Source organism: Papaver somniferum, unplaced genomic scaffold (assembly GCF_003573695.1).
Source record: "Papaver somniferum cultivar HN1 unplaced genomic scaffold, ASM357369v1 unplaced-scaffold_19, whole genome shotgun sequence".
NCBI lineage: Eukaryota > Viridiplantae > Streptophyta > Magnoliopsida > Ranunculales > Papaveraceae > Papaver > Papaver somniferum.
The window spans coordinates 10750793-10776971 of NW_020628818.1; the positions used below are offsets into that span (position 1 = coordinate 10750793).

The window sequence follows — 26179 nt, forward strand, 5'->3', positions numbered from 1 at the left end:
CTCAATTTTTTTTTTCCCTCAACTTTTTTTTCTCAACTTTTTTTTCTCAACTTTTTTTTTCAACTGTTTTTTTTTTTTTTTTTGTAACTCAATCACTCTAATTCATCCTAGCATTGGTAACAACTTGAATCGTGGGCCCCACCTATCACTTAGAGAAACATGGTTTAAAAACAAAATAAAATAAAAATAGAAGTGAAAAGGACTCAACGAGATATGGTGAAACTATCATGTTATTTCTAACACCTGAGCTCTGTGCTTTTATGAATAGACTCTTTAGATGTTTCCATCTATTCAGATTGGTTCCTCAACTCCTACAACCAAAATGCTTCCATCCACTTAGATTGGTTAGTGCCATCCTAAATACGCATAAATTTCTAGGCTCTGGAGTTTATTTATTCATACTGCAACTAAAAAGTTTCTCCTATACCCCCAAACTTAAATCTAACATTGTCCTCAATGTTCTAAAGATGAAATTAAAAGCATGAACAAGGAGAAACTGTTACCATTTGAAGCAAAAGAGATAAGGAAAGATATTACCGTGTTGCATGAGATTGGGTTACCTCCCAAGAAGTGCTAAGTTTAAAGTCTTCATCCAGACATAGAAAAGGTTTAGTCAACTCGAACCGTATAACAGTAGCCGGAATAACTGTGGGTCTTTAAAACCAAAAAGAGCTGACAAAAGGAAACTGCAGTGAACCAAGAAAATGTACAAGACTAGCATGCCCTTACCTAGTTTCTGGATAACTATCACTAATTGCGATTCAGGTTCAGGTTCTATGAAGGGGTCTAAATAGACTATTTTCCTCGGATGCATTTCCTCATAGGTAGGATCCAAATTATTAGGTCCTAGAGTCTGGAAAAACTCAGATAAGAACCTGGAATCACAAAATAACCTAAATAATTTAGGATCCTCTAAGTCAATTAGGTATGACTTACATAGTTGACCACAGTCAGAGTAGTGGTCATTCTGAAGCAAATGTGTCGATTCTAATTTCCTAAAGTACTTAGACTTAGTCTCAGAACTTAATAAGTGACACATTTGAAATCTATACGTTCCCACAATTGGAAGAAAACTATTTGGTGGGAAAACAAAGTCAATCTGGGTATCATAGCCTGGGCAAACCACATCAACCAGAGGATGGGTTTCTAACGACTGAACTTTTTTCAGGACGTCATTAGGTTCGGGAAAACGAGTATGAAGGAAATCTTTCAAAATGGTCGAGGCAGAGATATCAAGTCCTAAGTGTGTGGACTTTCTGAGAGTTAAAGGTAAGGCACTAGGAAAGTGATAATCACCCCCAAACTTAGAGTTTTCAGTGTCTCTAGATAGACCTCTAATTATTTCTTGAATTTCCTTATCTTCAGAGTCCTTAAAATATTCAAGAGATTCTTCTAAGTTATTATCAGGTAGTGCATCTTTACTCATCTCTACGGGTCTATCTTCTTCTTCCAAGACTATTGTTTCTAAGTCGCCAGACTCTAAAACAGTATTTTCGAAATGAACCGGTTCCTCTAAACCACTATCGACTTCGTAATCAAAAGGAAAAACTACATCGTCTAAAACGGTGGTATCCCTAATCAAATCCTTTTCCTTTTGAATAGGTGAATAATTATAAAAATTATTTGGATTTGAACTAGAAATAATATAATCACTATACAGCTCAATTGGATTACTAGACTCCTGATCACTATGCCTACATATTTCAGATTCTTCATTACTGCTATCCTCATCATCATAGTAGTACGAAGATGATTGAACCTTATCTAAATAAGTAGTGTTACCAATTATAACCTCGTTATCTTGATTATGTGAAAAACTATCTTCATTCTCTAGGGTATTATTGGATACACTATATTGGCAATTCAAGTTATTTCGAGCAATACTTTCGTTCGTCTCTAACTCAAGTCTACGTGTCGACTCAGCTATCCTCTCAAGGGTCTCTTCCAAAGAAAGTTCCCTTAGTGTAGGATCTAAGTTTTGAGTTAATCTATTGAGGATATCTTCTACAGATTCAGTTGTTGTTGCAGTTCTTTCGTCCATAACTACGTTATTCACCTCATCTAATTTATACGTCGATTCAGCTAACTGACGTGATGACTCAGCTAAATTCCTGAGAGTCTCTTCTAGAGAAGGAATAGGAACTGAAGGATCATAATAAGGACTACTTTTTAATAGTTTGATTGTATCCTCTAGAGACGAAGAACTAGTACTATAATATTCTTGCTCGTATGACTGATGCACGTGTGGATATTAATTGGGCTCACCATGGTATGAACCATAACCTTGAAAAGGTTGGCGTCCCCAGCCACTATTCTCACTATGGTCATAATACTGATGATGTCCATATTCAAATTCAGGTCGATATTCATTGTATTGGCTTCTATTATACCAGTTCGACATTCTTAATTGCAAAGGAAATCTACACAATCAAAAACAAGGCTGACTCGACCAAATCAAACCTATAGAATCTAGCAAACAAAAAACATGATGGCTCCACTTAGATTGTTTTCTAGACCAGCTTCTATTCCTTCGAAAAGGAATTCGTTACAATTTGAGCACACCCCTCTGGAATCAATCCGAGCTAATGTAAGTTGAATCGAGGCGAGGGAAGCTCAGTGGAGCTTTGATACCCAAGGCCTCACCGCTATGACAAGGCGGCGCAGTCACGCATTCAACTCACAGAAACCATCATGAACTTTGAAGTGTGCTTAAAGAGCAACCAATATTTTTCGAACGAGTTTCCTATTAAGCTCGTTACCCTATTGGTCTCTTTCTATTCAAAATTTTAGGCTTAGGTTCGCGTTTGGTTTCGTTTTCCTAAGGCGGGCAAGAAGGAAACTGTGATGAAATCCGAGTCCTTATCTTGATTTGGCCAGGCCTTGCCCTTTACTAGGAATTTAAAAACAGTCCAAATTCTTCCTCAATCAATGAATCACCTTAAGGAATACAGTAACTCTCTTACAGGAGATTCACGAGTGTTTCGATGGACTTACCTCCCGTACCAGACGGGGGATGAACCGTTGAAGTCGACTCGGGACACAACTCCTATGTCATGTACGAACCCGAGGGGCCGAGACGATATTGTAATCGTCGTCCTTCCCTGCAAACAGTTTATATATATATTTTTTTATATAACCCTTCCGTAGGGTTTAAAAATAAATTGTCCAAAGTCCAGAATAATGTCCAAATAAAAAGTCCAAAAATTAAAAAAATTATGAAAAATAAAGCCTATTTACAAATTCTAAAAAAAGAATAAATAAAAGCTATATATAAAAAAATAAATAATAAAAATTAAATCCTAAAAAAAAAATTTATGTCTTTTTTTTTTTTCTTCTCTTTTAGCTTTTAGCTTTTTGTTCCCAAGTCCTTAGTATTCCATTTCGAACCTGTAAATCAAAGACACAAAAAAGAAACGTAAAAAGGAACAAATAATAGTAAAAACAAAATTAAACCTAAAAACAAATCTATATACAAGTCCGCGTCGGCGGCGCCATTTTGTTGTGGTATTTTTTATGCGATAAGTAAGAATTCGTTGCTCGGACTTGAAAAGATTTTTAAAACAAAAATATATACACAATTTGTCACAGGATCAAGAGATACTAGGACTCAGGATTCCACCAATTCTTATACTCATGCGAATCAACTATTAATTCTAGACAATTATAGCTTATAATGATAACAAATATCGAATCTTTTCTTTGCCAAAGATAGATTTTGTAAAGTATTAGATGTAAATCATAAGCATGATGCATCAAGAGTTCCTAGACTAAGCATACATCATCAGATAAAATCACAAATAATCAAGAAAAATCATGAAACAACTCATAATAGTGCAAATAGTCATAAAAGAATTAAATAGAATTACTCATGCATAAAGAATGGTTTCCTCCATCATCCCAGTAATGGGGTTTAGCTACTCATAATAATCATGTTATAAAAATAAATATTTGATGCTCAAAATATGATTAAAAGAGTGAAAAATATAATACAGTGAAACTATGACCCTCTTTAAGCGTCCAGAGAAGAACGATAAAACACCACTGCTGTAAATAACGATACCTCACTGCTGCTGTTGACGCTGTTGTTTTAAGACCCACAGAAGAAAGTCGTTGTCACTGTTTATAAATGACTGTCTTATGGAGTCTGTTCTTCGTGTTCTTCGTGCTCTTTAATGGCAGCAGAAGCAGCAGAACTCCTCCTTCCTGCAGCTCCCGTTCTTCGCTCCTCTAGCCTCTCTCTGGTCTCTGCTCGACCCCAAACCTCTTGATAAACCTTCTCTAACTTCTCTCCACCTCTTATATACTTCACAGCTCAAAGAAATCCCGATAGAATCTCTTTTTTTTTTTTTCTCTGCCAGTTACGGGTTTCTATCTTCTTCTCTCTTCTGTACGCGTCTGTTAGCTATCCCATTGCCACAAAACTCTCTCCTGACTTGAACAAAACTAGATACATGTATATCCAGCGTGAAAGTCTCCCAAAAATTTCTCACAAAATATTTGAACGTGAACAACAACATACGTGTCCTGTTTGGACTTTGATTGCTTCTCCCGGTCATTCCAGCCACTTCTGGCCCTTAAAATCACCCATGTTAGCTTCCTATAAGTCCATAGAGTAAGCCCAAACATTTCCAGCCCTTTAATCGCAATATAGCTCCTTCAAAAATTCCGATCAAAAACTACCAGTTAACAAACTCACTTTCCCGCCAAAACTTCATTTGAAATGTGAAGAAGAGATGCCCCCTATCCAGCTCCGGTGTCCCTTTAGCAGCTGCCTGGAAATGGGTCACCCCTTAGTAACTAGGTTACCCCTTATCCAAAATCGAGGTTCCGTATAGTGAGCTTTCTGGGACATTTTCCACACTTTTTCGGGGTTCCTCCGGGGTATTTCTGAGGTGCTTCCGGTACTCTATCAACGGAGGTCCAAACGCCGCATTTTCAGCCAATTTCGCCGCAAAACCTTATTCTTCTAAAAACACCTACAAATAAATAAAATAACCAAATAAGTATAGAATCGAGCACTAACACTATATACAATTGAGATATATTAGACACATAAATGCGTCTATCAACAAACCTTTATTAGAGTATACGAAGTTTGGCGCCTCAAAAGAAGAACCCTATTTTTATGATCCTATACATAGTTCTGTAAATACACAATTATAAAAAATATCAACACTTGAACCAAATTATAGAGAATGACTTAAAAAAACAAAAACATAAGGTTGATATTACTTACGATCATAAAGCAGACTTCATATGTTCACGAGTCTTTGTATCCAAGAAGCATATGCCCGCCATCTTCGGGTATCCCAAGGAGTGACTCGTTTGGTTATTTTTTCTTCTTCTTCAAGTGAGATGACGACATGTTGGAATCACTAAGTTTATTTGTTTTTTTATACTTCTTTGTCTTTGGACCATCACCTTGTTCAACATCATCATATGTTCATCATTGCCTTCTTCAAGAACTTTCGTCTTCATTATTACCTTTCTCAAGAACTTAATTATCGGTATATCTATTTTCTTTATCATCATGAATTTCATTATCATCATCTTTCTCAGCTGGAATCAATTGGTCATTATCAATTTCCATTATTATTGTCTCTAGACGATGATTCATAAGTATGATTGCCTTCACGGTTTCTATGCGTTCCTGAATCCATGAATTCCCTTCTAAGTGATGCAATCAAGAGTTTGTCACCTTTTAGAGGAGGTTTCGAGGTAGAAGTGACATATTTCTTCCCCTGCTCAATCTTTTGAAACCTAAAAAATTTCTGAATACTGAAGAAATCAATTAAAATTTGCATTTACAAACTACAAAGTCAAGAACAATGGAAATGAATTGTTAATTTGCCATTAGTCGTCAAGGTCGATAATCCTCAACGTTGATTTCTATTTACTTTATGGATACAATGGTCATGTTATAATTTGCAAACCATGAATAAGTGCAAAATTGACACAGTCATGTTGCTGTTAGTTATTAGTCATTAGGGTTTAGCTTTTCTAATCATGATAACTCTTTCTACTACATAATTAATCGCCATGGTGTAGGAATTATAACCTTGGAGACTAATATCAATATGAACACAAGAATAACTTGATTTCCTACAATAACATTAATTGTCATGATTTAGGGATGAAGACCATGATGATTCTGGAAATTGTTCTTTTAGATATGAAAAGTTGATGAAAATTCATCATAATAATCATCCCTACGACCATGACGGCCAAAAATAAATATAAAAAGTCGTCATGGAAGTTGAAGAGATACCATGCATGACTACCATATAACCGCAATTCAATAATTTCAATTTATCTTATCTAAACATGCCATTCAAATAACAAAATAAAGTAATAGATTGAGCTTATGTCATCACTCACTCTTCCTTTCTCGCCATTTCTTTAAACCCTTCAGATTCTTCTTCGTCACCAATTGGTTTTTGTTTTCCTTTGCATTATTTTAATATCATCTTCATCGGGAACTCTACTAGTTTGTATAGCACGCTTCATGTTCGAAAAGTTTAACCGTCGATGAAAATTTTCAAACCGAATAAATGAATCAACCTTTTTTTTCGTCTGAAAACGATGGACTATGAAGAAGGGAAGAAAGAGTGTCTTTAGGGTGTGAGGAGAAGAAAGGAAAAAATTTATGGTTTTCGTAAAAGGGCCGATTTTAATTAGAATTAGGAAAATGGTAATAATGTAACTTTATATTATTTTACCACCCCTTAGCATACCTTTTTAGTCCAATTAAAATTCTATAGCCCAATTAATTTATTTATACCTTAATCCGGTGAGTTCTCTTTTTCATTTTTTTTAAAGCTCCTCCGAATGTGAGCTTTTGTTCGGCCAGTGAAGTTGGATTCAATAGAAAACAAAAAAAACGATATGACACTTTAGTTGGGAGGAGTCGGATACCAAGTTAGATTCAAATCCGGAATTAGATCCAAACGAACAAGGTATTATTCTCTATTAATTATTTCTATTTTTATGACTTTTCCAATAGATCTGAGAGAAAGAAATTGACTGCATCTTCTTATACTTGTGAATTGTTTCGGTGAATGGATATTTTGGGGCATTTATGCTAATTAGATATTGACAATTTCATTACTTTTCTTTTGTTTGGTGAAGAGATCATCCCGAATCACGTCCTTTTTGCTATTTGCATCAGCAACAGTTTCCTCGGAAAATCATCGTGTTTGATTTTCCAAGCACGTTTAGCTGGAGAATTTTTTTCGAATATAAAATAAAAGCCTCACTATTAGTAAAATCCAAATCATTATCATATTTTGGAAGACTGAAGTTAAATGCTTTGCTTCTCGAAACCGGTTAGGAAAACGAAAATCTATAGAATCAAATTTGTACAAACAACAAATAGAGGAGCTTAGAAATGGGATAACATATCCTGGAAAAGTTTATCTTAATTTAAATTATGATAACGGTTAGTTTTAATGGTGTTTGTCTAAAATTCTATCATATATTTGGTTAGGTTAACTTGTATTTGTTTGACTACAGAAATAGGTTAATATAAATAATTATTTCTTAGCGAAATAAATATTTTAAAGGAAAATAATTGTCTAACCCAGGTGAGGATACAAGTATTCCAGGTATTCGGAAGAATACCTTAAATTCACTTTTTTAATTTCCTAAAATCAAGGAAGGTTTAGTAATCCTTATCCAGGATTGGAATTGCAGTGAGACAAACATATTTTAACAGTTTTTTACTAGATAACCCAACCTAGGATAGGATATCGAGGATACCTACACGACCGGAATCTTTGGATAAACCAAAAAAAATTGTATAAATTTGGGCCGGCTTAGAACAACCGTATCTGCCCCTCAGTCCGCTGAACGGCCCAAAATAGAATACCTTCTTCTTGTTTGAAAATTAGTTGGAGGAATCCTTCCAGGATCATATACTTTTGTCTGGTAGGTATATCGCCCAACCAGATCTGAAGTCCCAAACTGAAGAAGCTAAATCAGGAGGAGGAGCTACAAAGATCACGCAAAGGTCTAAAATTCAAATTCGAATATCGGAAGAATGAATTGGATACAGCGGAAGATTTTACTTTACAATGTCACTTTTGGACTCTACATGTTGGATTGGTGGGAGCGGTATCTCTTCAGTATCCTGATTTTATTCATTCTTTTCTCTCAAATTGTCTCTTACAGTTTCATTTTTTTTTAATAACCTAGTTTCAATTGCTTATGATTGATTGCTCTTTGGTTTTGGTTCAAAACAAACAAAACCCTAGTTTGGAATTAGAATTGGAATTGTTTGGACTTAACTTTGTTGTTCAGATATAATGATTGTGGTGTTACTATGGTTCGTTTGTTACAACGGATCACGATCTGCTGTAGAGTTCTACACAAGGTAATGCCTCGTTTTAACTTCTCAAATGGTTGTTGCCTTTTCAATTCATACATATATGTTCTGCCAAAAATATGTAATGCATAGTTTTCCATACATGTACTACAATGAGGTTTTGTTTTGTTATGCTTTCGTTAAGGAATTCCGGTAAAGAAAAAATGTCAGGAAACGTAAGAATTTGAGATTACCACACTATAAATTCTATTTAATCCAATTTAGACAGAGTGTGAATTATTATTGCTGGATCTGTATTTGTAAAAGATATGGGTGGAAATTAGTTCCAAGATTCCATTGATATCGGGTGTCACACTTAAAAATCATAGCTAGACCAACCCTGTATTTGAGGTAAAAATACGGCAACACACCTTAAAAATTGTTACTTAGACCAACCCTGGAAAATAGGTTACCTAATGATGTTCATGTAGTTCACCTCGCAACTCTGTTATTTGGATCCAAAGTAGCGCTTCAAACATAATCATCCTGAACATGTGGGTGTATAAACACAGTATGCTTTACACTTTGTAGTTAGGATCTCATGTATCTGTACTTCTCTTCTGTTTGAAGCCTGGGTAGCATCTTTAAGTATCTCGGCATCTCACAGGAAATCTTAGTGCCTTCGGTTGGTATATATTTATCTGTTAGTTTGGTCTTGAGAAGCTCTAGTACCATCTGGTTCCTTCAGACGGGACAATTTATAACTTGGATTGGCGGAAGATGGCTTTGAAGAACCCAGTATTACATCAGTATTACATTTTTTAGGGTTCCTTTAGAAGTGACAATTTATAAGAGTCTGTGTACTGTTTCTCCCAAACATAATTTACGGCAATAAAACTGAAGGACTTTTAGCAAGTTGCATTTTATGATTATGAAATCCTTAAATATGAATTCATTGTTTTCATGTCGTTTGAGAAAGCATGGACAAACTTCACCAGTCCCTCAGATGTCTGAGAAATATTTAGTTAGCAGTCTCAAACATTTGTCTCATTCTGTCAATTGTTATGTGTTCATCTATTTATTGAACTGAAGTCAGATGTTATTGTTAGGAGAATATATCGGCTTTGGTCACTTAACAGGCTTCTGTCTTTCTATATTTGTTTTTCCTTTAGTGTATATCATTTCAACTAATATGTTTCTACTGTATTATTTGTTTTTCTTTTCAGCCATCTTAAGATAAAGCTTGGATTGGAGGGATTGGACCTTAACAACCTGATAGGTCATCAGAAGAATGGGTAATTGTTCTTCGAAGGAATGCGCTTCACTTGGTCATGATTTTGTTGTGTTTTGGTGTTTCCAGATAATTTTTGTACCAATACATTTGTCTATGCCGTGCTCATTAGCATATTAACATATTATGCTCATTAACATATTATGCATCAGAAGAATGGGTAATTGCTCCTTAGCTGTCGTATCGAGAGGCAATTCCAAGGCCAAATTCCTGTCTAGAGTAAAGATTTCAAACAAAAAACTAGGTCGATAGCCAGTATAGTCTAGGGCTGCCGTTGCATTTGGTTTGTTAGCCAAGGCAACAGCTGCCTTGTTAACTTCCTTACAGCAATCTCTGTTTAGTTCTTGTAACTTCCTAATAAGGGTTTCTATATCTTCTGTCCTTGAAAGTGGTTTCCAGTTGAGAATATCATGTTGTTTACTCCAAGCTAATTCATCCATTTAAGAGCTTCTAGCAGGGCCTGTGCCTCCATCCCATCCTGATTTCGGGCTCTGCAACTCATCCACCTGGTCGGGCACCAACTGGCAGCATGTCTAGAGGAGACTCCCTGATTTTGTTGTCTATTCCTTTCCAACTATGTTGTTGCAAAGGTCTGTTCAGGGTCGGGATTAATTCCCACGGAACAGCCTAGAACATCTGGCCTTCCGAATCTGCCAAACCATGTTTGCGCAGATTGCTTTCCATTGGCCTTGGCTTGCACCCCAACCTGTAGGATTAGTGGTCCAATCAAACATCCATTGTTTAACTGAGATAGAGAAATTGTTAGGGGAAATGGGTGGTGGTTCAAGGAAAACCGCACACTCCTTGCAAAGGGTCAAGAGAAGAACAGAACCTGAAGGGATCCATTTGTTAAGAACACAATGGGCAAATATTTGAAATATTGGTGAACTGGGACATTTTAATAGCGTGGGGATCATATCTTGAATGCATTCAGGGGAGGTTTGAATATCATACTTCCTTCCAAGGGGAAGAGTCTAGCCGTCTGAGTATACACCGCCTTTGAATAAGATTGTACAGGGATTCCCATTAAGATTCCATCTAGGGGTAGCCAAAGTAATTATGCTGATATGTATTAAGGTTATAGCTGCAACAGTTTGGGTATCAAAAGGATTTCACTAACAAGAGTTCCACTAAAATTAGGAGCTAACGAAGGCGGGATTTGCTCTATAGGACACTATCCATCTATCCTCCCATATATGAATCAACTCTCCTGAACCCATCTCCCAGATACAGTGGGGTCTAATTTGGTTCAAACCCTTTTGGATACATCGTCATATCCAAGAGCCATTTTTGGCGAGTCTAGGCGGAGACGACACTTAAAGATAACTGCCCACATGGCCTCATGATTAGTGAGTAGATTCATTTGCGAGTCTGCTTATTTGAGAGGCAATGATCATCTTCTTATCTTCTTCCCTGATGGATATATATGCAGCAATGCTGTTATCATTGGTTCATCACTTATTCAAACCGAACATCTATATTATCCGACCCCATAAATTTATCCTGTCAGGAAACATTACAGGTGAGAGTGAGACTGGTCAGATAAGAGAGACACTTCACTTGTAAAAATTGAATTACACCTTAGGTGGCAAAACAACACTAGAAAGATCTAATCTTTGAGCCATTATGAAGCTGGAGAGAGAGAAACTTAAGCTGGGATATGCATAACTTGGACAGGATCTTATCCACAGCAATTTCAGATTGGATTGTATTGACTTCTGGTGGGAAAATTCAAAGTGCTTCCCTATAAGATTTTATTTGCTTTCTTACTTGAATAGTATGAGCAACTTTGCATTGAGTTCCTGCAGTTTGTTTAGAATTACAAACTGGATAGTTGAGAGATTCTTGTATGCTTCTTAGAGAGTGCGCTCTTAGTTACATACAGTAGTATTTTAATTTGATCAAGAATTGCATTAACTACTCCAGCTTTGCTACATACACATCGAAGTGTACACCGAGAGAGGATCCGACGGCCTCAATGTCACTTCTCTGTATTGAGATAGAGATGGGCAGAAATGGACCCTCCACTCACACGGTGCCCAGTTCGGTACTTTTGTTCGGTCTGTCTAGACTTTTTGTTACTACTCTTTTAACAACAACAGAGCATGGTGCACGCTTAAACAGCAGTGCATCAATAGATAAATTTATTAGTCAAACAATACAAACAATAAGTTGGCAATTCCAGGAAACCGACAAAGACTAGACAACTACAAACACCTAACTTAACTAATAAACTAATCTATTAAAGAACCAATTGAAAACTTTGCTGTTTGGTCCTAAGCCCACAAAATTAATTATAGTAGGGTCCAATCGGATTTTTTTTATTTAGAGGTCCAAAATTAATTAAAATATGGAAATGACTTTAATGCCCACTGTTACCAAACATGTGTATTTACACGTCCATTATATCGAGTACATATTTGTTACACTGATTATAAATTTGAGTACATATCTGCTGCACTGCTTATAAATTCGAATACATATCTGCTACACTACTTACAAATCTGAGTAAATATCTGTCGCGCTGCTTACAAATAGAACACGTATCCGCTATACTGCTTACAAATTCGAGTATATATCTGCTGCTTACGAATTCGAGTATGTATCTGCTGCACTGCTTACAGGAAAAGTACATGTTTGTTAGAATCAATAATAAATGGATTAGAAAATGTTTTACATCACATATATTGTAGGATCATACCAATTAATCTCTAACATTTCTTTAATACAGTATTAAATCATAGGAAAAATAAAGGAAAACCTTTATATGCACCGTAAACACTGAAAAAACTATACAAAATTAGCACATATTTCAGTATTTCACACACGTACTCATGGATCAATGAAATAAAAATGTGGCAAAACTCTGAATACAACAGAATCATAAGAAGTTTCTATCAGTACACCATATGCGTACTGCGTATTCATGAGCTAAAAATCAACTTCATGTAAAGAAGAATTGATGAATTGATGAATATAACATAATCAAAGCACATATTTCAGTATTACACATACGTACTCGTAGATCGAATCCAAAGACAATGGCAAAAGTATGAATAAAACAAAATCAGAAGAGGTTCCTATCAGTACACCATATACGTACTGCGTATTCATAAACTAGAAAATCAACCACATGTAAAGAAGAAGTGATGAATCCATGAATATAACCGAATCAAAGCACATGTTTCAGTATTACACATACATACTCATGGATCGAACCCAAAAATAGTGGCAAAACTTTGAATAAACAAAATCAAAAGAAGTTTCTATCAGTACGCCATATACGTACTGCGTATTCATGAACTAAAAAATCAACTGCATGTAAAGAAAAAGTGATGAATCCATGAATATAGTCGAATCAAAGCACATATTTCAGTACTACACATACGTACTAATGGATCAACCCAAAAAAGTGGCAAAATTTTGAATAAAACAAAATCAAAAGTATTTTATATCGGTACGTCGTATACGTACTGTCGGTTCGTACATAGTAGCAAACTGTAACGAACCTAAAAACCTAAAAACGTCATGAAAATCAATTTGATCTTCATAAAATACAATCAAAAAACAAATCAAAAGAAGAAAAACGAACAAAATAATCAAAGAAGATGATTAAAAAACATACCTGGAAACACAAACAAATCTTCTCGTCGTCAATCATAACGATGCATCTTCTTCTTCTTCTTCTTCTAGGTTTCTGTCAGTACAGGATATACGTACTGCTGCTTCATATGCAAAAACAAACTGAAACACATCTAAAACCAACAAAATAGAAGTGGTATAAGTAAATCTAATAACGAAATGAACAAAAAATATGATTATTCGTCTAGATCTAGTAAATAATCAACAAATCAAACATGGAGATAAAAAAGCGTAATCAAACACAACAAGGATTAGATCGTGAAACCCTAAAATAAACTTTGTAAGAGAAAAATCTCCATATGATTTGATAAAAACGAGAAAGATTGAACAATAAAATTTGGATTTGTTTAGAATCCATTCGTAGCAGCAGTGAGAAGAAAGAGAAGAAGAAAACGAATATGAAATGTCAATGTTCTTCTCGTGTTTATAGACCTGTTAAATGGAAAGGTTATTTGTGGTATTTTTAAATTTTACACACCTGATCCCGCACGTGTACAGGACCTGGACTTAAAAAATTGGGTCCATTTTTCATTTTTCTTTTAATTATGGACCTCTGGTTATTGGGCTTTAGTGGGTGGACCTGCCACTAACTAATACCACTATAATAAGATCTATAGGTAATTCCAATTTAATCAATTATATGGATTGAAGGGCCATTTACACGGGGTGGCTAAAAGTTGGCCCGTGAGTTCATAAAAATCCTCCTGCCCACATCCAAAGCCTCTTCTCCAATAGTTGAATGTTGTATTCTGGTTGAATTCTTACTTGAATAGTATGAGCAACATTGCATTCAGTTCTATATTGATTCTCAAACACTATATCAAGGTTTTCCTCTTCAAAAATTCTGAACAGAGATGAAGTTAATGCAACCTTCTTAAGAACCGTTGTATTGATAAGTATCAAGTCTTCTATTTTACTTATCTTGATTGATGGCACAAATGATTCAACATCATCTCCATCTTTCTCGAAATCACTGTCGTAGTCGATAGAAATATTTCCTAAATCATCTTCGTCATCACTCTTTGTTTCTTCGTCAGAATCCCTCTCAGCTGATGGGATCTCACTAAGCTCCATATCCACTTCTGTTGCTTCTTCATGCCTTACTGATATCTGTACATAATTCATTAGACAATGATCAGTCCCAAGTTATAAGTACCATTAGAAAGCAAACTAATAAGAAATGAGTACATTCTTTTCTTAGCATAAGGTAGAAACATATAACACACCTGTTCTTGAGAGGGTTGAGGAGGTATCATAGACTTGAGCCTGGAAAAGAGAATGTATTCTTTAATTCGACGTTGAAGAAGAAGATTGTTCTGAAGAATATGTTGAAGGCTATTCGCATCGTTGCTCTTCCTTATTGTTCCTGCTCTTACCGAAAGATTATTATTGGGCTGAGGACCGGTTGTTCTATTTGTTGTTGTGGTGGTGGACGACAACGGCCGTGAGCTCGAAGCTAAACCGCTGACAGTATTGTTCTTCTGGTCTTTCATTTTTGGTTTCTTTCTTGTTTTAAAATATGTTTTGTAGAGAGGAGGGATAGTAGCTAGCTATATAGATTGAGTTTAGAAGTTAGGAGATGGGATTTGTATGTTTATATAAGTTGGTTTTAAAGGGAATGATGAATGGATTGCTTGGCAAAACATAAAGGAGTGAACCCACGAGGTTCTCGAGGGGAACCTATAGGCATAGCCCTTTATCGGATATTTTGGATACATTTGTTTTTTGTTTTGTTTTGGATAGATGGTTATTACTATTATTAGTACCATTCAGTTGTTTGAGATTATTAGGAAATTCTTGAACAAGTCGGGCATAACGACAACAGTACCTGCTTTTCTCTTCTATTATGCGAAGATGACAAGATGATGTAGCTGTTCATCTAGAATCCTTAGAAAAAGACTACAATTACAGGACTTCTTTGGTCTCTACGTCAACTTGTTGTTTGTTTCGAATATATCTTGAGAAAAAAATAAGTGGCTCATGATACAGAGAGATCATAAATGTGGGTGTAATTGTTAATACGTTGGTGCTTTTAAAGTTTTGTACGAAAATTTTCTACTATTCACGGAGACTTTTGAATATCGATCACCAATATACCTGCACTGAAAGAGTCTTTGTTAGACTTCGTGGCCTAGTTCCGCGGTTTCTACCGCGGTTTTTAGCTTAGGAATTATGGCCTTTAGTGAAGGGTGCAATATATGCAACCTTGTGTAGGCTACCGGTCAACTGCTTACGGGTTCTCTAACAAAAAAGTTGTCTGAGGTAGGTGAATCCATCATAAGCTGGGTATAGGCAACTGCTAGATTCCACTTCCAGTGGGGGAATCATGAAAAGAGATATTTCACCTTTGAGTGATGAAAGGTTTGCTAACCTTTGCGAAATGTTTGACCTTGCTTTCTCTTTCTTTTCTTTTTCCTTTCCTTTTCTGTTTACTGGTAACTTTATCAGAAATGTATAAGTGAGTTGGAAGAAAAAAGAATTAATTAAACCACTTAAGCAGTGGTCCGATTTGTTATATCTTAACGACTTAACCTACACTTGAAAGATTTATTTAACACTTTAATGATTAAAATTTCTCCGAGGAGTTATTTTTTTATTATGAAGCAAATTCACGTTCTCAATTTTTTATTACGGTTTGTATCCGTTCTTAATTTTCATCCGCTAATTTTGTTTGCAAGTTGCTTTATCGTATACATACGATTTTTTATTACACAAAAATGATTAAAAAGACCAAATTCAATAATTTCTGGGTGAAATGAACAGTTAGATTTTGATACTGTTTAAATGACCAAAAATATAAAAATAGGCAAGATGTAACCAATTTCATCGTGCCTATTTTCAAATATTTTTTCTTATTTTTAATTTAAACAGGATGTATCCAGTTTAATCCTTGATATTTTTAAAATTTAAGCCAAGATGAAACCAGTTTCATCCTTACTATTTTTTTTTGGCCATTTCACCCAAACTATTTTTTACCCGTCCATTTGAACCGTGATTTAAAAAGTTTTGGACAAATGACCCATTTTCTGTTTTTATTACGATTTGTATCACTTCTTAATTTTGTTTGCAAGTTGCTTTTGAATTTCAGGTACGTCAAGGTGGGTTTTCATCTGCTAATCTTCCTTGTGTACTTAGAATTTGTCTATCTTTAGTTCTAGTTTTGTGCTATTTGTTTTTTTTTTTGGAGTTTGTACTCAACTTTATTTGTATCCCTTACACACGGCTTGTGTGCACCTTAACCTATTCTATTTGATCGATCAAAAAAGAAAAAAAGAAAAAAAAAGTATTACTATTGGGTCTATTTGACAATGAGAGACGGTTTTGATTTCAGTAAAACAGGCAAATGAGCAGTCACACGCAACAAGTAAAACTACTGAAAATGATTAATGTGTTGGGTAGGAATCCCCGGAAATATCTTGTAAGACAGTCCCGATGAGCCCATGGGAGATAAACAACACCCCTTATTTTTAATGGTGGGGTTTCCGGAAATATGCTTTACGGGATTTCTACGTGGATACCACCCCGGTCAACGTAAAATCACTCGGAAGCTATTATACTTTTTGGAATGATCTTATCTAAGAAAGTTGTATTTGCATGGATTGGTCTTCAACACTAACCATGTGTACCGTGAGATAAATGATACTGCTAATCATAATTATAGCACCTGTAGTGTTTTGGATCAACAATAAATTTTTTATTAACGAAGTAGATTTCGGGTCATGAAAAAATTTCTTATCATAAGGCATAAAATGTGATTTAATTTAGCATATTTTGAGCAACAATGACTTAATTTGGGTCACATAGGAAAAGTGCGGGTCACAGTGGAATTTTTAGGTTGTTGGGCACCGTTTGGATCTCACGTTAATTTTTAATTTGGATCTCACTTTAATTTTATTTACCAACCAAATTTTAAGTGATTATGGGGATTTCAAAGCCGAAACTACCGTATAGTCATTGAAATAATATATAAAGTTAGTTTGGTCCTGTTAATCTAATCAATTGTTTTTGGTCTTTTTTAAAAACATATATTGTTGTTTGATCCTACAGATTATTATTTGATCATAGGATGGGCAATATCCACGCGTAATGACGTCATGATAATGTAATTATCTTTTGGTGGTAGCAGAAATACATTTTTAGGACCATATATATATATATAATCAAAGAAGGGAATCATTTTCAGATCTGTTTTCTGTCTCCTCTCTTTTTTCTTTTTCTTCTTTTTGCTTATAAAGATGATGAAGATGATGATGAAGACGACGACGATGTTGACGATGATGATGAAAATAATTCATTTTCTTCTGTTTTTTCTAGCTTTTTGACGATGAAGATGATGATGAACGATGAAGCTTTTTTGTCTTCTTCTTCTCTGCTACTGTTGTTGTTGTTGTTGTTGAAGATGATGAAGATTTAAAGAATGAACTCTATTTTTCGATCTTTTTATTAGGTATTCATTCGAACTGATTTTTGTTACGTGTTCATGTTAAAGAATGAACACTGTATTAGATGTTTGAATTGTCAGGTGTTCATTCGAAAGAATGAACTCTGTTTTTTATTGATTTTATCGTGTGTTCATGTTAAAGAATGAACTCTGTTTTAGATCTTGAATTATTAGATGTTCATTTGAAAGAATGAACTCTATTTTTTTTTTGGTATGTTCATTTTAAAGAATGAACTCTGTTCTGGGTTCGAATTAGTTTGTTTTTGATAGGTGTTCATTTTGACGATTGAACTTTGATTTCTGCTCATAATAATGAACTTTTGTTAGAGCATTGCTCGGTCAAACTCGCAAGCGTTGCTATCTCAAGCTTGTTTGTCAATGTTAGTGATCAAAACTATAAGTCTTGATTTCTAGTCTACTTATAGATGTTTCAGACTAGGATATAGATTGTGTAGTTGGGAATTAGACTTCACGACATTCATCATTTGAAGACGAAGAACTACTAAGGAGATCTTGGGGAACTTCATCAACAAAAGGTATGTGGAGACTGAAACTCAGCTATCACTTGGAAAGTCTATTTCTACTCTATCTCCTATGTTGAGACATAAGTCGTAGTGCTATATAGTTTTCTACTATGGACATTTGATATTTCGAGCTGAGTTTAACTCGCTTACATATTTCTCGAAATATGTGTTGGTAAGCTTTCGCTTCGACCAAGTTCATATTATATTATTGACGAAAATCAAAAGATTATCATGTGAAAATTGCCGAGTAACATCTTACATGGTTTGTGTCATACAATCATTTGGTGTAGACTTGGAATGTTTCGTAATGATTATTTCAATCACTTTAAAATTGCTTTGATGCTAATAGTGTGTGAAAACAGCTATTATCATCCTCTAACAAAGTTTCAATGATTGAAATAAGAGTTTAAAACACTTAACCATTATTGGATTGTGACATGTTGTGCACTCTTGCACATATGTAATCCATGTCCGGGAACCATAGTATGCATACCCGTATGCGTACCTGTTGGTTTGAGAAGTTTGGGAACCTAAGTATGCGTACCCATATGCGTACTGGCGTGAGGTTCATTTCCGAGATTTTCTGCTGGGGTTGGAAGTATCCGTACCCGTTTGCGTACTGGCGAAACCCAAACTCAGTCCGGGTATTTCAAGTATGTGCACCCATTTGCATACTTGAAGGTTAAATTTCTAAAATCGGTTGTGTACATGAACTAATACATTGATATTATACGGAATGCAATCTTTGCAAACCGTGGCTATAATGTTCATGAACTGATTCGAGCGAATCAAAACGATTTTGCTTCGATTGTGTTCTTGTATACTTCTATGAGAATATAGCAATTGAACAACTCTTTAACTAGTTTCATGTGAGTTATTTAAACTAGTTATGGTTAAGATGAACAAGGTTGATATGAGAGTTATTTAAATTAGTGTGAGATTGATTAGGGCTCAACTACATTCCAGTCCGAAGTTCATTGGTAGTAGGCTAGTGTCTGTAGATGCTTAATACAGTGTGGTGTTTAAAGCTGGACTAGGTCCCGGGGTTTTTCTGCATTTGCAGTTTCCTCGTTAACAAAATTTCTGGTGTCTGTGTTATTTCTTTTCAGCATTATATTTTGATATATACTTGAAATATCACAGGTTGTGCGTTAAGATCAATCAATTAGATAATCCAACCTTTGGTTGTTGATATAAATTGATTCATACTTGAACATCGGTCTTTGGTACCGTTCAAGTTATTTATCCTTATTCAATCTGGCTCGCAAATTCTTATTTGTTTGAATGCGGATTGAATTGAGAAGTTGAGATATAAACTCTTTGATATACTTTTCTCTGGATGGAGTCAGACTGTCTAGTTGATTCTCTTGAAAGTATATTGGAGTATGTCCTCTCAGATTTCCAAACGAATTGTTGGGTGTGGTTGTTAGACCCCCGCTTTTTCAACTTTAATCGGTTGTTCATTTGAAAGAATGAACTCTAATTTTTGTTCATAATTAATAATGAACTTTGATTGGTTGTCCATTTGAAAGAATGAACTCTGATTTTTCTTCATAATAATGAAATTTGATTGGGTGTTCATTTAAAAGAATGAACTCTGATTTTTTGTACAACATAATGAACTTTGATTGGTTGTTCATTTAAACGAATGAACTCTGTTTCCAGACTTGATTTAGTGGTTTTTATTAGGTGTTCATTCGGTACAATGAACTCTGTTTTTTGTTCATGATAATGAATTTGTTGTGTGTTCATTTTAAGAATGAACTAGAATCTATAAAAAACATTACCAAACACCTGATAGTTCATCAAACAGAATGGACTCCTACAAGATTATAAGTAAGAAGTTCAGAGTTCATCAGAAAGCATGAACTCAAATAATGATATAAGTTGAAAAGTTACGGAAATTAATGTTGAAATAGTATGAAAGGGTATTTTTGTCCATTTAATATTTTCAAATAATTATGGACCAAATAGGAAACTCCTTTTCTCGGTAGACCAAATAGTCTTGGGACCACCTAAAAAAAGACCAAACGATAATTTCCTCCATCACGGTGACAGATCTTGGATTATAATGCAAATATAGAATATTTTGGGACATAATATGTTTTAAATCGCAATAGCAGATTTATGATCATTGTATATATTCTTGGCCACGTGGATTTTATAGCAGACTTTGAATCCTAAGAACAATTTTTGAGTTAGGTTGGCAGAATATGAGTCACAAGAATTTATTTTATCGAAGTGAAGTTCTTAAGTTAAAAATCAAACCTTAATTTATAGGAACAAAAAAGTGTCCAAAGTTGCGTTTGGGTCACGCCAAAATTTTAATTAGAATTTGGGTCAGAGGGCCATCATTGACCATCTTGACGGTTATATAAATATTTTTTTTTTAAATTATTTTATATTTTTATAACGCCGTTAAATCCCAAAATAAAACATCCATCACTTTCTGCTTTTGAGAAAATCAAATAAGAGCAAACAAACAAGTTTTCGATGAGATAGTTTAATATTGAGTGGTTTTTAGGAACTAGAATTGAACTGCTGTCGTCGACGTTGGTAAAAAAAGATGAAGATTCTTTCTTGTTTTTAAAGCGGTGAGAATTCCAGTATGATTAAGGAGATCGGGTTTTGCTCCAATTCAAATACTCAAGTGCAAATTTTGTGGACAAGATGTGTTGTTAGGATGTAGTGTTACCATTGATTTGGGAATGAACTGGAGAGACCAATTGGTATTTTATTGTTTCAGGATATGGGTTTCTTATGAATTGTGAGTGCAAATTTCGCGGAATAGAAAAAGCTATAAGAAAGGTGGAGAGGAACTGCACCTTACGTTTGACGATTTTCCATAGAGAGGACCCAGAGGAGCTCGCCAAAATTCACCAAAAGCGTACTTCTGTAATCATAGAAAGATGGCACGAGATATGATGGATAATATTTGAACTAAAGGCATTCAAATCGGACTAAACAAAATATCAGATGTATAAAAACCTAATGGTGCCCTATTTTTGGTTATGGATCTCGTGTTATTTATGGATCTCGATTAATTTTTGGTTGTTATTGATTTCATATTGATTTCAATCTGGATTCTTTAATTTAAACTCGATTGATTTAATTTGTAATTTTGGGATCTTGAACATACAATGTAACAATTATGAGATTGGGTTGATTTTGGATTTTTTTTTCAAAGAGATGATTGAACATGCATTGAAACGATTGTGTTGATTGTGGAGAGGAAGATGCAGTCGACTTCTCTCTCTTTTTCGCATCTAGGGAAAACTAAGTTAACAACCGTAGTGGTAAAGTTAGTAAATACTAGATGACTGCTTCAGCAGTGCTGGGACGACCAAAGCAGGGGACTTGATTTTTGTGACGTAATTTGTAACAGCTTTTGTAACAATATCTGTAACAGTGATTTTATAACATATATGTGTAACACTTATATTGTAAAAATTGTAACACTTCTGTAACAGTTTTAGATCTGATGGCTGAATTTTGTTGGTAATCAACGATCAAGATTAAAATTAAAAGTTTAGATGACGGTTTTTTGACCATTATCATGCCGCATTAGCCGTCAATTGGGTCGGCTTCCATTCGTTTTCATCGCTCCTAACCGTAGTTGGGGACGATAACTCTCCGATTGTTGACTCAATTTCGAGAAAAAACGATCAATTCCCATTTAATTGAATCGATTAAAAATGAAAAAAAAAAACGTTGCAAGCAATGCATTTTTAGGCCCCATATTAACAGTATAGAAGGGACTCCCTTCGGTCGTCCCGACTATGTAAAATATGGTTACTCGGTCTTTTCAGTATTTAATTAACTTTTATAACGGTCAAGATGGTCAACGATGATCCTGTGACCCAAACGCTAATTAAAATTTCATCGTGACCCAAACACAACTCTGGTTACTTTTTTGTGACCCAAAGTCATAATATCCCAAAAAGAATTTGACAGCGAAGTAAATTCTGGGCATAAGGTAAAGTAAATCTTAGATAACCAAATAAACTTAGGTCATATGGAAAAGCTACATACGTAATGACAGATTTTAATTAACTTAGCAGTTTATGGATCACAACGGTAGATTTTAGATCATAAAAAAAATGGCTTCTTGGAAAATTTTGTTTCACAATTACAACTTCGGAATATAATGTAGATATTGTTTTTGATTGTATATTGCTTGTTATTTCTCGAATTCTCCTTCCAAATTCAACCCCGATCACAAAGCACGTTTTTTATTACGTCCACAGAAAATTCACGCCTTATAGAAATTCGTGAATTTTTCTATCTAATACACTAGTTGCCCTCCGCCCTTACTACAACAAAAACATACATGGATCATTTTTGGAAAGTGTGATCTAAGTTCTTGCCATCTGTGATCTTTGACAATATAATCTAAAGGGTGATCTATAGATAACAACTCTCCTGCAATGAAAAGTGTGATCTTACTCTATGCAAAGAACATAAAGTTTTGAAAAATTGAGATCTAAAGACAAGGTTTTTAAAAGACAAGATTTTAAAAGTTGTGATCTTTCCTTTTATTTTTGAACCCAAAACTACCCTATACAAACATTATATTCCATTTCATTTCTGCACCTATAATTCAAATTCAAAAAGTGATATCAAAAGGAAGCAAAGTTTGAATTAAATTCATTCCATGTCTGAATCAAATATACATTTCTGCAGAGTCTTGCTACATCAGGTCAAAGTACATACTGAACAACATGTACTGAAGTTGTTGAGTCTATCAATTTAGAGACCAAACATAGTAATTTAAAGTTCATTACATGAATAATAGTTCTACTATAAACTGTAAATGCAATTTCAAGTTGCGATTTCTATTCCAAAAGGGGAAACCTCAGTCATCAACCAAAAGAACTGGAAAGGAAACTTCACCCAGCGTCATTACACAAGTTGTGTGTACCAAACAACCTGCAGATGATTCACTCAACATATTCAGGAATTCCCATATTTTCCCATATTTTACACAAGATTGAAACAAAAAGAATGGTCATATGGAAAATATAACCCAGGGACTGGCGGTTTTTTTGAACAATAACAGAGCATACAAAAATCCAAGTTAAACTCTATTTTACCTCATCCTTACATGAAACTTGGAGCTACTGAGTGTTGAAAGTGAATTTCATAGTTTAACATATAATGTGCATGCCTCTACAATGATTGTATGAGCTAATGACAAGAGGAATGAATACAGATAATAGTATAAAAAAAGAAGTACCTAAAGCATATTTGCATGAGATCGTTCCCACCCTCAGGCATAGAAACAAACATAAAGAGAAGACCAAGCTCGACCTGTGCAACCCACTCCTTAAGCTCTTCTTCATCCATTAGCACAATCGACTTCGTTATCCCATTCATAGTATAAAGTGGCCTTTGATAAGATTTCATCACAATAGTGAAGTACCTATTTCGAAGTTAAAGATGGATATTTTGATTAACCTGTAAGGAAAAGAAAATCAAAGTTTATGCACCATACTCACAGTTCTGAATTGAACTCAGACCCGAAGCTGAAATAAGCTACATAAATACTTCAATTTTACCAGAAGACCCTGTCTGAAATAAGCAATCATATAAAGTTAAACACAAAGACAACAGACAGAAAAATCTGTCAAACAGAAGAAGAAAAGGTGAACAATCAACAAAGACTGTAAGCAACCAAACGAAAACATCATACCACAGAAAATGACTACATCAAATTAATAAGAAACAACAAAAATGCATTAAATACAAAGACAACAGACAGACAAATCTGTCAAACAGAAGAAGAAACGGTGAACAATCAACAAAGACTGTAAGAAACCAAACGAAAACATCATACCACAGACAATGACTATATATATTACATCATATCCCTCCTTTTAATGAGAGCAACAAGTTTTAAATCTCTACTCCCTGTATCCGTCAGATTTTCCAGTTTTAAAATTTATCCGTCTGATCTCATGAGATCCGAAAATTATTTCCGTGTGAACTATTCATGACAGCCATCTTACATCAATCACATTTATAAGTCATTTGTAAGATTAAAAAGGGATTTCGCTTAGATATGCCTATTATTTAGGGGTTTATTTGAAATATTATATAAATATAAGGACATTAAATTAGAAACTGCCCTACTTCATCGCTGTTTCTTTCCCGTGTACTTCTCATTTTTCCATCTAAAATTCGACGACGTGCATAGCACGTGCACTCTACTTGTTCAAATTAATGCATGCACACATGTATTTCTTATAAAATTTCTTTCGGGGTGTTTTGTGTTTATTTGTATATGTAAAACACATTAGCGGCGAATTGCCTGATTGCCGGATTTCACTACATTTCGCATTTTTAACCGCACAGTTAACTAACTTGCATTTTACTTGGCAAATTAATGATACATTTTTACAGGTCCGAATTATCGCCGCATGCAGAATTGCTAACTAGGCACAGATCGTTGGTTTCGTGGCAATTATTCGAGACACCGGGTTAAAATTTGGTCACATAATTAGTCAAATAATGCAAGCAATTTATAAACAACTGGCAACACCAAACGAAAAAAACTACCTAATTTAAGTAATAAACTAATCTACTAACGAACCAATTGAATTATGGATTGAAGGTCAATTTACACGTGATGGGCTGATGGCGAAAAGTTTATCCATAAGCTCATAATAATCCTCCTGCCCACATCCGGAGCCTGTTCTCCAATACTTGAATGTTGTGTTCTGGTTGAACCCTTAATTGAATAGTATGAGCAACTACTGATTCAGTTCTATATTGATTCTCAAACACTATATCGAGGTTTTCTTCTTCAAGAATTCTGAATAGAGATGAAGTTAATGCAACCTTCTTGAGAACGTTATTATTGATAAGTATCATGTCTTATATTTTACTTATCTTGATCGATGGCACAAATGATTTAACTTCTTCTCCATGTTTCTCGTGATCATTGTCGTAGTCAATTGAAGTATTTCCTAAATCATCTTCGTCATCACTCTTTGTTTCTTCGTCAGAATCCCTCTCAGCTGATAGGATCTCACTAAGCTCCATATCTACTTCTGTTGCTTCTTCATGCCTTACTGATATCTGTACATAATTCATTAGACAATGATCAGTCCCAAGTTATAAGTACCATTAGAAAGCCAACTAATAAGAAATGAGTACATTCTTTTCTTAGCATAAGGTAAAAACATATAACACACCTGTTCTTGAGAGGGTTGAGGAGGTATCATAGACTTGAGCCTGGAAAAGAGAATGTATTCTTTAATTCGACGTTGAAGAAGAAGATTGTTCTGAAGAATATGTTGAAGGCTATTCGCATCGTTGCTCTTCCTTATTGTTCCTGATCTTACCGAAAGATTATTACTGGGCTGAGGACCGGTTGTTCTATTTGTTGTTGTGGTGGTGGACGACAACGGCCGTGAGCTCGAAGCTAAACCGCTGATCTTGTTGTTTCTACAATATTGAGTACAATCGTTTGTGATTCCACAATATATTGTTTCATTTCCATACGATTAAGATTATTGTGAGGTGATTAATAATACTAGGATGTTCTTCGGGAATATAAGTCTGGTTTATCAATTGGTTTTTGTTTACCTTGATTTATCAAAATACAGAACAAAACTCATAAGGAAAACAAATTTATCTATTCTAATAGACTTTTCTGTGTGAGGCAAATTTGTTTATCAAGTCTTCGACTTTGGGTCGTAGTAACTCTTAGTTATGGGTGAGATCGGCTAAGGGAATCAAGTGAGTAGTATCCTGATGGGATCATAGACGTAAGGAGCGCAACTGTACCTTGATTAGTGTGAGATTGATTAGGGCTCAACTACATTCCAGTCCGAAGTTCATTGGTAGTAGGCTAGTGTCTGTAGCGGCTTAATACAGTGTGGTGTTTAAAGCTGGACTAGGTCCCGGGGTTTTTCTGCATTTACAGTTTCCTCGTTAACAAAATTTCTGGTGTCTGTGTTATTTCTTTTCCGCAT

At 34.9% G+C, this 26179-nt stretch overlaps 3 protein-coding genes across 3 annotated transcripts; 1 reads left to right on the plus strand and 2 right to left on the minus strand.

Annotated features, from left to right (window-relative positions):
* Window positions 1-7840: 7840 nt before the first annotated feature.
* Window positions 7841-9961, plus strand: LOC113338971. The gene is made up of 3 exons (XM_026584368.1): window positions 7841-8123; window positions 8299-8371; window positions 9529-9961. The coding sequence occupies exons 1-3, from the start codon at window positions 8039-8041 to the stop codon at window positions 9599-9601; spliced, it is 231 nt and encodes a 76-aa protein (XP_026440153.1). The 5' UTR covers window positions 7841-8038; the 3' UTR covers window positions 9602-9961.
* A 3559-nt stretch (window positions 9962-13520) lies between these two features.
* LOC113338322 lies at window positions 13521-14793 on the minus strand. The gene is made up of 2 exons (XM_026583764.1): window positions 14462-14793; window positions 13521-14345 (listed from the first exon to the last, which is right to left on the minus strand). The coding sequence occupies exons 1-2, from the start codon at window positions 14726-14728 to the stop codon at window positions 13926-13928; spliced, it is 687 nt and encodes a 228-aa protein (XP_026439549.1). The 5' UTR covers window positions 14729-14793; the 3' UTR covers window positions 13521-13925.
* A 7960-nt stretch (window positions 14794-22753) lies between these two features.
* Window positions 22754-25244, minus strand: LOC113338511. The gene is made up of 6 exons (XM_026583918.1): window positions 25088-25244; window positions 24824-24930; window positions 23893-23904; window positions 23740-23771; window positions 23437-23622; window positions 22754-22793 (listed from the first exon to the last, which is right to left on the minus strand). Exons 1-6 carry the CDS (start codon window positions 25242-25244, stop codon window positions 22754-22756), a joined length of 534 nt encoding a protein of 177 aa, XP_026439703.1.
* Window positions 25245-26179: the final 935 nt, after the last annotated feature.